Below are 14,801 nucleotides of genomic sequence, written 5' to 3'. Positions count from 1 at the left end.
ATGATCATGTTATGAATTATGATGGCAAAGGATATTTTAAGTATGGCTTCTTGTATGAGTCAGAGCCTACCTCCTTTCTATTCTAACAGAGTCCTAGACTTAGTTTTCTAAGATAGCATTTGATTACTTTGATAACCAAGAGATTGATTCTGTGTAATGGAAGAGATTTCTGTTCTAGTTTTCTTACCTTCCCAAGGAGCATGCATATTTCATGCCGTCATCAAAAGTGATTCCCTGGCCTTACTGCAAAAGCAGTAAATCTAATGGCTGGAATTTTAAGCCAGATAGGAGAGGAGGACCTTGCCTTAGCAGGCTGGTAGAGGAGGTATTTTGGGAGAGGTGGAGCTTTGAGGTGCTTCTCAAATTGCAGCGTGTTGGCAGCCATGAGCTCTGCCTGTACATAGGGCCAGCCCTGCTCACTGCTTTCTACCAGATCAGCCATCACCTGGTTCTGCAGGATGTGGCCACCCCCTCAATTCATTTGCTGCTGTTAGTCTGCAGTAAATGGTTACTGGCCCAGATCCGGGATCATGTGTAAGAGTGTGAAGAGTACATTGCCCAAGGCCCAAAGGGGAAGCTTTCATAGTCTGTTACTTTCATGGGAAAGAAAGCATGTCTTGATATTAGTGTATACGGTCAGGCTACAGTGTTAGGGCTCGTCTCTGGCATCAGCTGCTCACATAATGAAATGAATTAGATCAGCCGGAGCAGGCTTGTTGAAATTCATCACACTAAATTACGTTGAACCACACCTCCATTGTACCCCAGAAGGAAACCCATGAACGGTTCCTGGGGTTGCCTGAAGACCTGTATCTGCACACTCAGAGGTGTCTAACCTCTGCTTCCTTCCTATCCTGACAGATTGAGTAAACTTCTTGACCTCACTTTTTAAAATAAATCATCTTTAAATAGTTGTAGAGCTTATTAGACTGATCTTTCTCAAGAGGTTAACTTATAGGTACTAACCTTGTAACTGAAATCTGCAAATTTACCTTTCTTACCCAAGATTTCTTTAGCCTATTAGGTTTATATACTTTCAGCCCTGGCTTTGAACATTGCCCTTTTTTAAGCTTTAATTTTGCTCTCGGGCAGCTAATATTGTTAATGGGAGATTCTGAACTGCCAAGGTGAAGAACGGCTGTTGAATTGTCAAGGCAGTTTTCAGGTCATTTGTTAAAGCTTTAGTCTCTTCGGGTTTATAGAGTGAGCCAAATATAGATAACTATATAGGAAAGTTTTTGAACTCCTGAAAAGTTTTTTTTTTTTAAATCTGAAATTAAAAACAACACTGTAAATCAACTATACTTCAATAAAATTTTAAAAATGTAAAAAATTTACAGTCAATAAAAGGCCTGGTACAAAGGAGATATACATTATGACAATTTTTTTTTCTTTTCTTTTTTTTTCCTAAACAACTGCATATATTTAGGGTACTTACTTTTTGTTATATAAGTCAACATATAAAGAACTTGGAAGCAATACATGTAACAGTGGGCTAGTATCACCAGTCTATAGAGAGTTTTTAAATTAAAGTGAAAAAAATGACACAGTTATTAGATTGAAAAATTAAAAGAATGTGCATACATACAATGGAGTACTATGAAACTATTGAAAAGAAGAAATAGGTCTATTATTTTAAGGTAACGTATGATACTGTTATGGTATTAACGTATAGAGATGTCAAAAATAAAGTGACTAGGGAATGATTTGATAACATAATTAACCTTGAAGCATAGTGAAAGTGTAAAACTGTATTGCCTACTATGATAGCCACTAGCCACATGTGGTTATTGTGTATTAACATGTGGCTAGAGTGAATGAGGAACTGGATTTTTACTTTCATTTAATATTAATGTAAATATAAAAATTGGAGCTGTTTACAATTAAAAATTTTTGAAATAATATTAATGATAATAAAATATATTATTAGAATTAACTTCACCTTTTTCTTTTTACTTTTTTAATGTGGCTACTAGAAAAGTTAAAATTATATATGAGACTCACAGTGTTTCTATCGGACAGCACTGCTCTAAAATGTTATAGAATAAGCTATTAACAGTGTTTCCACTGGGGAATAAAATGGAGGGGGTTGGAAAGAGGAAAACCTTTGGTCTTTTGTTTATATACTGGGTATTTAAAATGTTTATAATGAACATATATACTCATATATTACTTTAATAAATATTTAATGAAAAAGGTAAAAAGGAAGAAGGAACTGACAACACACTACAACTAATTTTTTAAACAGTGGCAAAATAGAGACTAAGATAAAAATACAAGTAAGTCGTTTGTATTATTGAAGTGTTGAATATTTATATTATTGTTCCCAGTTTTGAATAAAAGGATGGTGGACAGGAAAGTTGTCATTTCCATTTTAAAAAAGCACAGCCATATGTGATATTTGTGCAGTTCTTAAGTGATTGCTGTTATTCCCCCTAAGTTTTGTTTTGGTTGCGTTTTACGGGGAACATTTTTGAGCTTCAAGTGATCACTGTCGAATGTGAACTTTTTGGTTCTTGGCAGCTTCTTTACTTCTCAGTTTTGTGGAGTTTAAAAGATTGCAGAGGCCTCCTGGGACGAAAAAAAGGACTCTCTCAAGTAGTAAATATTTCCTACTTTTAAGAACTTGGAGGAATACCTGTTTTTCCCTCTTTCTTCTTAATAATGTTTATGTCTGTCACCCTCCCAATCCTCTAATGTTTTAAGTCTCCTTTAGGCAGTATTGGTTATTAATACTTCAAATGACAAAAGAAGATTCATTAGTTTCTCTTCCTATGATATCAGCCTGTCATTTGTATCACTGTCACTTTCCTGTCTTTGCACCAGGTTATGGAGACAGAACGGATGATTTATCTGGTGACAGAATATGCTAGTGGAGGGGAAATATTTGGTAAGTACATTTATTGCATTCTTTAAACAGCTATTGAGCACACCATGGCAAACTTAAAATAGCTGTTCGATGCCTTTGTCACTTGAGCAGCTGTCACTTGATGCTGTCCTTCAGTGCTGTCATTTTCTATCAACAAAGTAATTTTAATTATTTTTGATTCATCTCTTTAAGTCTTCACCATCTTTGTTTCCATAGCAAAGGTGTTTTGTTTATTTCAGTAAGGTGTTGATGGTTGAGATTAAAGATCTTCAAAAACAAAAATTTCTCTGAACTTTTGAGGGTCTTTCCTATTGCCAGATTCTAACTGGGGTGACCAAGTGTGACAGAATGCTTACAAGTGCGGTGGGCCTCTGTTGTGTGTGAAATAGCCACTCGGAGCAAACGGTCTCACCCTAATGCATTCTTTAACATTTATTTAAATATAACATGTAACTCTATTCCTTACCATGTGTTCACAGTTCCCTTAATGATTCTTGTAATTTAGCATGTTTTGTCTTCGGTAGCTATACTTTTTTTCCTCTAACACTTAGGTTAGCACAACAGCAGAATTAAGCAAGAGAATTTGTTACCAGGAAATATGACTTTTTGACGTGGTAAAAACTGGCCCCCCCATTTTTTTTTTTTTTTTTTTGTGGTAACAGTGATAAATGGAGCCAAATAGAGATAATGACTAAACTTTCAAATATAGAGTGACATGTCTTTTTATTTTTAAATTTTATTTCTTTTTTGGCATGTGAATATAGAGAAAGGTTTCTTCTTATATATTTTAGGTTTATCTAGCTTCTTTGTTTTTTTAGATTTTGTTTTACTTTAAATCTGGATGGTAAGAATTTTTTTAATTTTCAAAATATTGGCACTTACTTATTTAAAATATATTAAAAAGCATGATATCACTTTTAAAGTGGAATCTTCTTATTAGTGACTGTGTGTTGTGACTATGAATATTTTGGTATGTTAAACTTTCCCCATAAATCTGACAATTTTGTATCTAAGAATCTTCAAAATAAGTGCGAGTCTTTTTTAAAGGAGGTATCACTTCTTAATGACATTTTTGCTTGGCTTTGTATCTGTGCTTATGCATAATGGTAATCTTGGGAGCAAAGAGACCTTGTCATCTTAACGTTCATAATAATCAAAGAACCAAACACGGTGCACATCATACCTACTTTGCTCTTTAGGAAAACAGATTTCAAAAGTACAGAAAAGATAAAAGATGGATGCTTTGTGGGAATGTAGCTCAAGGCATGAGGAAACAGAATAGTACTTCTCATGGTATTATTTTTTTTTTTTTCATGGTATTATTATAAAAGATCTGGAGGAGGAAGAAATTGATGTATCACCTAAAGAAATCATTGTGCCTGCACAGGGATATAACTGTCTCATGAGGTCTTGTTTTTAAAAGTATCTGTATCAGAGATGAAGGGACGGGCTTAATCAAGAACATGAGCTTTGGAGGCAGTTATACCTGGTTTTGAATCAGATCGTTGCCACTATTTGCTTTTTTACTTGGATTTTGGGACTCAGTTTCACGGTCTATAAAAGTCAGATCTGTAATATCTGCCTTACAGTTGTGAAGATAAAATGAGATAGCACATATACAGCCCCAGCACTTTGCTTCCTTCACCTCCATGTTAAATGACAAATGGGTGATCAACTTCTGGCAGGATAGCATGAGGAGCTCTGCTGTCCTGCTCCCCAGTGAAACTGGTGAAAGTGATTTAAAAAAACCCTAAAATCCAGATATTTAAAGTCTCTGGAAATGGTTCTAAGGGTGAACAGCAACTAAAGAAACATTTATTCAAGAATATCTATGAAAATTTAGTAAGAAATAAGAGTGTCTGTGGTTTTTAAGCCAGTACTGCGTCCTTCTTCCCCCTAGCCAGCTCAGCAAGGTGGAGATTACACTCAAAATTACTGTAGCCAAGAACACAGGCCTACCCTCTGGTCCCCTCCTTTCGCCTAGACTAACGGCTTTCTTCCCAGTGGAACTGGACAGCAGCATTTCTTATCCTGCCCCAGCTACCTATTGCTGTTCCTAAGTCCTGGGTGAGAGCAGTTGAACAGTGGGGACTCCTTCTTCCACCCAGCCCTGACTTGTGGAGTTTGGGTGTGGCATGCTGAGAATACTGGGACCCAGATCACTCTTGCCTTGGGTTATAAGTTGGTGGGTCATCCCAAGAGAGTCAAGCTGGGAGAATTGAGATTGTGTCCCCTTTCTCTGCACTGAGCTCAGCTCCTAGAGAGGGAGTGTTACTCAAGGAAAACTTTTCCATTGTCCCCACGCCTAGCTTCAGAGTCCTGGCTCAGAGATTTGCCCAGAGGAAGAAACGGACCATAACACATATAGCTCCTAATTTCTTCCCAAGGGAACTGACTTCATTTGCAATGGAGAATGAAGAAGTTCAAGCCTGAAGGCACTCACAAGAACTGTGGAGGTTGTGGTTACAGGCATTTCAGAGGAGATTTGAGCAGGCTAAAGTATAGGCCAGCTAGTTTGCAGGTAAGAACCAGGGAGTAAAACATCACAAGAGCCTTCCTAAGGTCAGAAGAAAAATCAAACACTGATCTCAGAAACTGTTCCTTCAAAGGAACCAGAATTTGATTGGATTGTTTATAGACCAGTTTATGCTCCAGGGCATTGTTGAAAATAATAGAACAACCAGGGACTTCCCTGGTGGTCCAGTGGTTAAGAAGCCGCCTTCCAATGCAGGGGATGCAGGTTTGATCCCTGGTTGGAGAACTAAGCTCCCACATGCCGTGGGGCAGCTAAGCCCGCGCACTCTAGAGCCCACGGCCACAACTAGAGAGAAGCCCCGTGCCTCAACTAAGACCCGACGCAGCCAAATAAATAAATAAATAAATAAATATTTAAAAAAAGAAAGATAGAGCAATCAGCCACAGTTTTTGGATTTTAACAGCTGGGCTTGGTTAAGAAAAGACAGGAAGAGAGCCCTGCCCAAACCATGGTGATCCAGTGATCTGAGGGTAATGGTGGATATACCAAGGCTGTGCCTCCTCTGAGGAACAACATTAGAAGCTGATCACTGTGTATGGGGGAATAAACTTCACTAAAACAATCCAGCCAGTCACTAAACAAATAAACAAGCAAATAACAAGAACATGCTCCAGAGAGCTAGAGGTGTACCAGTACCTAGACGTGGTACAACATGTTATCTAAAATGTCTGGTTTCCAACAACAGCAAACTATGAAGCATATAAAGAAACAGGAAAGTATGACCCATACACTGAAAAAAAAGCAGGCCACTGAAACTGCCTGTCAGAGAGGCCACATTTATCAAAAAAAGACTTCAAAGTAGCCATTATGGACATGTTCACAGACATAAAGGAACTCACAATTAAAGTCGTAAAAGAAAATATGATACAGGGTCACATCAAATAGAGAATATCATTAAAGAGATGGAAATTTTTTAAAAAAGGAATCAAAAGAAATTATGGAATTGAAAAGTAAAATAACTAAAATTAAAAAATTCATCAGAGAGGCTTAACTGATTTCAACTGCAGAACAAGAAATGAATTTGTAGATAGGCATTTTATGCAAGTTGAAGAACAGAGAGAAAAACGAATTAAGAACAATGAATAGAGCCTCAGAGAAATGTGGGATACAATCAAATGCTCCAACATATTTTTAATGGGCATACCAGAAGAAGAGAGAAAGGAGCAGAAAAAATATGCAAGGAAATAATGACTGTAAACTTCACAAATTTATTGAAAAACAATAACTTACATATCCAGGAAGCTCAATAAAATCCAATCAGGATTAAACACAAAGAGATCCACAAACAGATACATCATAGTAAGAACAGTGAAAGTCAAAGACAAAATATTGAAAGCATCAAGAGAAAAATGATACGTCACTTAAAGGGAGTTCTGTAGGTTTAGATAGCAGACTTTTCAGCAGAAACAACGGCGGCCAGAAGGCAATAGGATAACATTTTTAAAGCCCTGAAAGGAAGAAAAAAGAACTATTAATCAAAATCCTATACCAGTAAACGTATATTTCAAAAACGGAGGTGAAATAGACTTTCTCAGATAATCAGAAACTGAGGGAGGGACTTCACTGGTGGCTCAGTGGTTAAGAATCTGCCTGCCAGTGCAGGGAACACGGGTTTGAGCCCTGGTCTGGGAAGATCCCACATGCCGCAGAGCAACTAAGCCCATGCGCCACAACTACTGAGCCTGCGCTCTGGAGCCCACGAGCCACAACTACTGAGCCCACGTGGTGCAACTACTGAAGCCCACGTGCCTAGAGCCCTTGCTCCGCAACAAGAGAAGCCACCACAATGAGAAGCCCAAGCAGCGCAATGAAGAGTAGACCCCGCTCGCTGCAACTAAAGAAAGCCCACTCCCAGCAATGAAAACCCAACGCAGCCAAAAAATAAAGAAAAAAAAATACTGAGGGAATTTGTTTCTGACAGATACACCTTACAAGAAATACTAAAAGAAGTTCTTCAAGGTAAAAGCAGGTGACCTCAGATGGTAACTTGAGTTCACACAATAAACAAAGGACACCAATAAATGTCATTATGTAATTATAAAAGGCATAAGAGATGCATACTTTCTCCTTTTTTCTTTTAACCTGTTTAAAAATAAATTGAATATAAAATACATTGTTAAGGCTATAATGTAATATATGTGTAATATATTTGTCAATAACAGTACAAAGGATATGTGTGTGAGAAAAACTGCATTATGCTAAGAAAGTCATTACACATGGCACAGAAATAATTACAGCAGTGTATTGTTGGATTTGTAACATTAATTGATGTAATTTTATTGCAAAAACACTAAAAAAGGGGGTAAAAGGAATGATGCTATAAAGCAGAAACCCTTCTATATAATCACCTGGTATAAATCAGAAGCTCATTTGGATAAGATAAAATATACATGCTAAACACTAGAGCAGTCACTTTTAAAAAAACCCTCAGACAATTATAATGTAAAAAATCATTAAAGAAGTTGAAATGCTTCATTAAAAAATATTCACTTAATGCAGAAGAAAGCAGTAATGGCGGTATAGAACAACAAAAAAAGACATAAAATGTATGGAAAACAATAAGTAAAACAGCAGGTATAAATCCAACTATTATCAGTACTTATATTAAGTGTAAATGGGTGGGATAATTTAATGCAAAGGCAATGATTGTTAGACTGAATAAAAACACATGGTCCAGTGTATGCTGTCTACAAGAAACATACTTTAAATTCAAAGATACAAATAGACTGAAAGTAAAAGGATGGAAAATTATATATCATGCAAACAGCAATGACAAGAAAGCTCAAATGGCTATGTTGACATCAGACAAAATAGACTTTAAAACACAAAAGCTTTATTTCTACTACTAGAGATAAAGAGGGACATTCTATAATGATAAGAAGGTAATACATTAGGAAACTATAACAGTTATAAACGTGTATCTAATAAAAGAGCACTAAAATGCGTAAAACAAAAACTGACAGAAATGAAGGGAGAAATAGACAATGACAATAGTTGGAAGCTTCAATACTCTACTTGCAATAATGGATAGAAAAAGTAGACAGAAGATCAACAGGAAAAATAAGACTAGACCAATACTGTAAGCCAACTATACCTAACAGACATCTATAGAACACTCCACCTAACAACAATACTATATACATGCTTATCAAGTAAACACAGGACATTCTCAAGGATAGACCATATACTAGGCCATAAAACAAACCTGCATAAAATTTAAACTTATTCAATTTTAGCAGTAATACAAAATGTTTTACAACCACAGTGGAGTGAAATTAGAAATGAATAACAGGAAAACTTTGGGGAACTCACAAATATGTAAAAATTAAACAGTGTATTTTAAAGTAAGCAATGGGTCAAAGAAGAAGTCAAAGGCAAATTCAGAAAGTACTTTGAGATGGATGAAAATAAAGACAACATATCAAAACCTATGGGATACAACTAAAGGAGTGCTTAGAGGGAAGTTTATAACTGTAGAATGCCTATAATAAGAAAGATCAATTACCTAGTCTTCTACCTTACGACAGTGGAAGAGTAAGAGCAAACCAAACCTAAGATCAAGCTGAAGGAAGGGAATAATAATTATAGCAGAATTTAATGAAATAGAAAATAGAAAAAAATAGAGGCAATCAATGAAACCAAAAGCTAGTTCTTTGAAATGATCGACAAAATTGACAAATCTTTAGTTAGATTGGCCAAGAAAAAAAGAAACACTCAAACAGTAGAATCAGAAGTGAAAGAAGAGATATTACTACTGACCCTAAATTAATAACAACTATTATAAAGGAATACTTGAACAATTGTACACCAACAAATTGTTTAACCTAGATAAAATGGAAAAATCCCTAGAAAGACACAAACTACTGAAACTGACTCAAGAAGAAATAGACAATCTGAATAGACCTATATCAAGTGAAGAGATAGAAGCAAGAATCAAAAGACCACCCATAAAGAAAGTCCAAGTCTGGAGGGCATCATTGCTGAACTCTACCAAATATTTAGAAAAGAGTTAACAGCAAATGTTCACAAACTCTTCTAAAAGTAGAAGAGGGAGTACTTGATACATACATACATATATATATATATATATATATATATATATATATATATATATATATACATATATACATATATATATATATGTACACTTGATATATACTTGATACCAATACCAGACAAAGATTTCACAAGAAAAAGAAAAAAACACTACAGACCAGTATCTCTTATGACTATGGATGCAAAAATATTCAACAAAATACTTACAAATGAAATCCAGCAACATATAAAAAGAATTATACACTGTGATCAAGTGGAATTTATCCACGTGCAAGAAATGCAAGGTTGGTTCACCATATCAAAATTCATGAATGTAATACATCATATCAATAAAAGAAAATACAAGATAACATATCATCTCCCACGCACCTATGGTCAATTAATCTATGACAAAGGCAAGCATGTACAATGGAGAAAAGAAGTGGGCCTGGGAAAACTGGACAGCTACATGTAAAAGGATGAAATTAGAACATTCTCTAACACCATACACAAAAATAAGCTCAAAATGGAACAAAGACCTAAATATAAGGTCAGACACTATGAAACTCTTAGGGGAAAACATAGGCAGAACACTCTTTGACATGAATCACAGCAGTATCTTTTTTGATCCACTTCCTAGAGTAATGAAAATAAAAAAACAAAAATAAACAAATGGGACCTAGTTAAACTTAGCTTCTGCACAGCAAAGGAAACCATTAACAAACAAAAAGACAACCTACAGAATGTGAGAAAATGTTTGCAAACGAAGGAACTGACAGTGGATTAATCTCCAAAATATACAAACAGCTCATGCAGCTCTATGTCAAAAAAACAAACAACCCAATCAAAAAATGGGCAGAAGACCTGAAAAGATGTTTCTCCAAAGACTTACAGATGGCCAAAAAGCACATGAAAAGATGCTCAACATCACTAATTATCAGAGAAATGCAAATTAAAACTACAATGAGGTATCACCTCGCACTGGTCAGAATGGCCATCAAAAAGTCTACAAACAATAAATGCTGGAGGGGGTGTGGAGAAAGAAGAACCCTCCTACACTGCTGGTGGGAATGTAAATTGGTACAAATTGGTACAACCACCATGGAGAACAGTATGGAGGTTCCTTAAAAATCTAAAAATAGAACTACTATATGACCCAGCAGTCCCACTCCTGGGCATATATCCAGAGAAAACTGTAATCTGAAAGGATACATGCACCCTAGTGTTTATTGCAGCACTGTTTACAATAGCCAAGACATGGAAGCAACCTAAATGTCCATCGACAGAGGAATGGATAAAGAAGATGTGGTACATATTTACTGTGGAATATTACTCAGCCATAAAAAGAATGAAATAATGCCATTTGCAGCAAGAAGGGTGACGTAGAAATTATCATACTAAATGAAATAACTCAGACAGAGAAAGACCAATATCATATGATATCACTCATATGTGGCATCTAATCTTTAAAAAATGATACAAATGAACTTATTTACAAAACAGAAACAGACTTAGAGATATCAAAAGCAAACTTATGGTTACCCAAGGGGAAACATGGGGGGAGGGAAAATTAGGAGCTTGGGATGAACATACACACAATACTACATATAAGATAGATAACTAATAAGGACCAACCGTATAGCACAGGGACCTCCACTCAGTATTCTGTGATAATCTATATGAGAAAAGAATCTAAAAAAGAATGAATATATGTATATGTATAACTGAATCACTTTGCTTTACACATGAAACTAACACAGCATTGTAAATCAACTATATATAGTCCAATACATTTAAAATTAAAAAAGATGGGCTTCCCTGGTGGCACAGTGGTTAAGAATCCGCCTGCCAATGCAGGGGACACAGGTTCGAGCCCTGGTCCGGGAAGATCCCACATGCCGCAGAGCAACTAAGCCCGTGCACTGTAACTACTGAGCCTGCGCTCTAGAGCCCGTGAGTCACAATTACTGAGCCCGTGTGCCACAACTACTGAAGCCCGTGCCTAGAGCCCGTGCTCCACAACAAGAGAAGCCACCACAGTGAGAAGCCCGCACACCGCAATGAAGAGTAGCTCCAGCTCGCTGCTACTAAAGGAAGCCCACGCGCAGCAATGAAGACCCAACACAGCTAAAAACAAAATAAATAAAATAAGTAAATTTATTAAAAAAAAAAACGATAACATGATCATCTCAACATATGAAGAAACAGTGCTTGGCAGAATCCAACACTCTTTCATGACAAAAATATTCAACAAACTAGAAATAGAAGGGAACTTCTTTAATCTGATAAAGGATGTCTGAAAACTCACAACTAGCATCACACTTAATGGTGAATGACTAGATGTTTTCCCCCACAGATCAGGAAGAAGACAGATTTCATCTCTCTCCACTTCCATTTAAACATCGTACTAGAGGTTCTAGCCACAGCAATTAGGCAAGAAAGAGATATAAAAGGCACTAGGTTGTAAAGGGAAAAAGTAAGACAGTTTATTCACAGATAACGTGGTCTTGTATATGGAAAATCCGAACAAATCCACTAAAAAACTGTAAGGACTATATAAGAGTTTAGCAAGGTTGCAGGATGCAGGAGTAATATGTTCAATTGTATTCCCATATCCTTACAGTGAACAATCTGAGAATGAAAGAAGTAAGACAGTTCAGTTTACAATAGCATTAATAAGAATAACATTCTTACGAATACATTTAACAAAAGAAGTGCAAATCTTATACTCTGAAAAGTACAAAAAAGTATAAAGCAATGTTGAAAGATATTTAAGACAATCTAAATGATTGGAAAAACATCCCATGTTCATTGATTGTAAAAGTTAACATTGTTAAGATGACAGTGCTGTTCAAATTGATGTACAGATTCAACGCAGTCCCCATCAGAATCTAAGCTGACATTTTTGTAGAAATTGATATCCTGATTCCAAATTTATGTAGAATTACAAAGGACCCAGAATAGCCAAAACAATCTTGAAAAAGAGAAAGCAGATTGGAGTGATGCAGCCACAAGTCAAGGAAAACTGACAGTGACCAGAAGCTAGAAGAGGTGTAGAAAAGATTCTTCCCTAGAACCTCCAGGTAGAGTGAGTCCCTGCTGATAACTTGATTTTGGATTTCTTGCTTCCAAAACTGTGAGTGAATAAACTACAGTTGTTTTAAGCTACCTATTTCGTGGTAATTTGTTTCAGCACCCTAAGGGAACTAATACAGATGGGGACAGGATTTTGGCATCATCTCAGAATATCTCCCCACAAAATATTAATGATTTACAAACGTTATCAGTTATCAGGTAGAGGAATTGGCATACCCCAACATGATCAGGTGATTAATATTAACGTCATGGGTGGTGAAGGCTTTAAAGAAGTAGTGTAAGAACTGTATCTTTGGATACTTTCTGGAATTAACTGGGGGAGCAAGGTATTTCAGAAATGCTGTAGCATGTTCAAAAGATTTCAAGAGGAGAGAGAATGTGGCGTATTTCATATTCATTAAGTTGTTTAGTATGGTTTTAATGTAGGCTATGTATGAGAAGATGGCCGCAAATGAGGCTGGTGTGATAGGAAAGGCTGCATGGTCAAGAGCTTTGTAAGACTTCTCTGACTTGGCCAAATCCCCTGTCAAACCCTCTCGTTGTACTGTATCCTTTCTTGGCAGTACTGATATCAGTTCTGGTTTTACATTTATTTCTGTAATTACGTAGTGGATTCTCTCTCCCACCAGGCACCAAACTCCACAAGTTTAGGGGCCATGTCTATTTCTGCTCACCATTTAGCTCCATGGCTCCTCTTGCTCTGCAGTTCATACTGTTGGACTCAAATATTACTGAGGGAAATGATCAGTAACTACTGAAAGAGTAAGTGAATGAATGAATGAACCAGCCATGTAAAAGAATTGAATTTTATCTTGAGTCATTGCCCTATAAGGAAGAATTGGGATGGAACATTCCAAGACTAGTTAGGAGACTGTACAGTAATACTTAAGAATGATGACGTATTGAAGTAAGGTAGTGACTTCATCTTTTTCATTTTAACTTCACAAGAATCTTGTAACATAGATATTTTTGCCATCACCTTACAGACAAAGAAACTGGAGTTCAAGAACACTAAATAATTTGCCAAAGTCCTATAACTAATCAGTAACAGAGCTGAGGATTACCTGACTCCAGAGTATCTGTTCTTTCCCATTCACCAGACTGAAGAATCTGTTCTTCCATATATAGAATGACTTCAGTAAAGTGTTTCTGGGAGGATCTTTGATTATAACTATAAACCAAATTTCTGTTTTGAAAATAGGTCATAGACATAGCAGCAAAACAATCTTAACATGAAGTCTTTTTTACCCTCTTGTTATAAGTCCCCATTTAAAAAGAGGGTGAGACAGATTTTCCTAGATGGGTATTATTACTGTGAGATTTAGGCATAGGCAATAGCTTGTTTGCAGAGCTAGTATGTATAAATTAGTAGCATTTCCTCTACTTATATAATAACAACTTCACCTTTTCTCGTCAAGGCTTTTTAATTTATCATTGTTGATGTAAAAGAAGTAGGCAGTATTCCTGAAATTTTAGATTAATTAAGCATATCAAAGGTTACTAAACTATTGGGAAGTACGGTGCTAGGTAAAGGAGAAAATGCGTAAGAGGGTAGTAAGATGATTTTTAGATTTCTCATCCTGTTTTTGACAGTAGTAGTGTCATTTATTGAGATAAAGAATACCAGGGTTAAAAACAGATCAGACGGGACTTCCCTGGTGGCCCAGGGGTTAGGAATCCACCTGCCAATGCAGGGGACACGGGTTCGGGCCCTAGTCCGGGAAGATCCCACATGCCGCAGAGCAACTAAGCCCGTGCACCACAACTACTGAGCCTGTGCTCTAGAGCCCGCGAGGCACAACTACTGAGTTTGTGTGCCACAACTACTGAAGCCCACGCGCCTAGAGCCCGTGCTCCGCAAAAAGTGAAGCCACTGCAGTGAGAAGCCCGTGCACCGTAACGAAGACCCAACACAGCCAAAAATAAATAAATAAAATAAATTTAAAAAAAAAAAGATCAGATGAAGTGTGTTGTTTTTAGACATATTTAGTTTGAGGCACCAGTTAGGTGAAAGTTGTCCATCAAGTAATTGGAAATAGAAATCTGGAAATCAGGGATAAGATAGAGCCTAGGGATATTGTTTCCATCAGCAGATAGATGGTAGTTGGTCATCAGTATGTTTAAGGATGAAAGAATAGGTTTAAGGATGAAACTCTTCTTACCATCAGAATTTAAGTTGAAAATGAGGCCATAAAATATGAAAAGCCACTGTCGATGAAATAAGACTGTGGTGTTATAAAAACCAAGGAAAATAGGAATTTCAAA

At 36.5% G+C, this 14,801-nt stretch overlaps 1 protein-coding gene across 9 annotated transcripts in view; it reads left to right on the top strand.

Moving 5' to 3' along the window:
* SIK3 (SIK family kinase 3) overlaps window positions 1-14,801 on the top strand; it is a 247,155-nt gene that overhangs the window by 135,769 nt on the left and 96,585 nt on the right. For all 9 annotated transcript variants that reach the window (XM_082339743.1, XM_082339742.1, XM_082339746.1 and 6 more), the window contains exon 3: window positions 2,827-2,890. In XM_082339743.1, coding sequence (XP_082195869.1) covers window positions 2,827-2,890 — 64 coding nt within the window. The remainder of the gene's footprint in view (window positions 1-2,826; window positions 2,891-14,801) is intronic.

This window comes from Balaenoptera borealis (genome assembly GCF_965194805.1).
Source record: "Balaenoptera borealis genome assembly, chromosome: 11".
Lineage (NCBI taxonomy): Eukaryota > Metazoa > Chordata > Mammalia > Artiodactyla > Balaenopteridae > Balaenoptera > Balaenoptera borealis.
The sequence above is the reverse complement of the archived record's forward strand: the minus strand, read 5'-3'. Positions and strand labels throughout refer to the sequence as shown.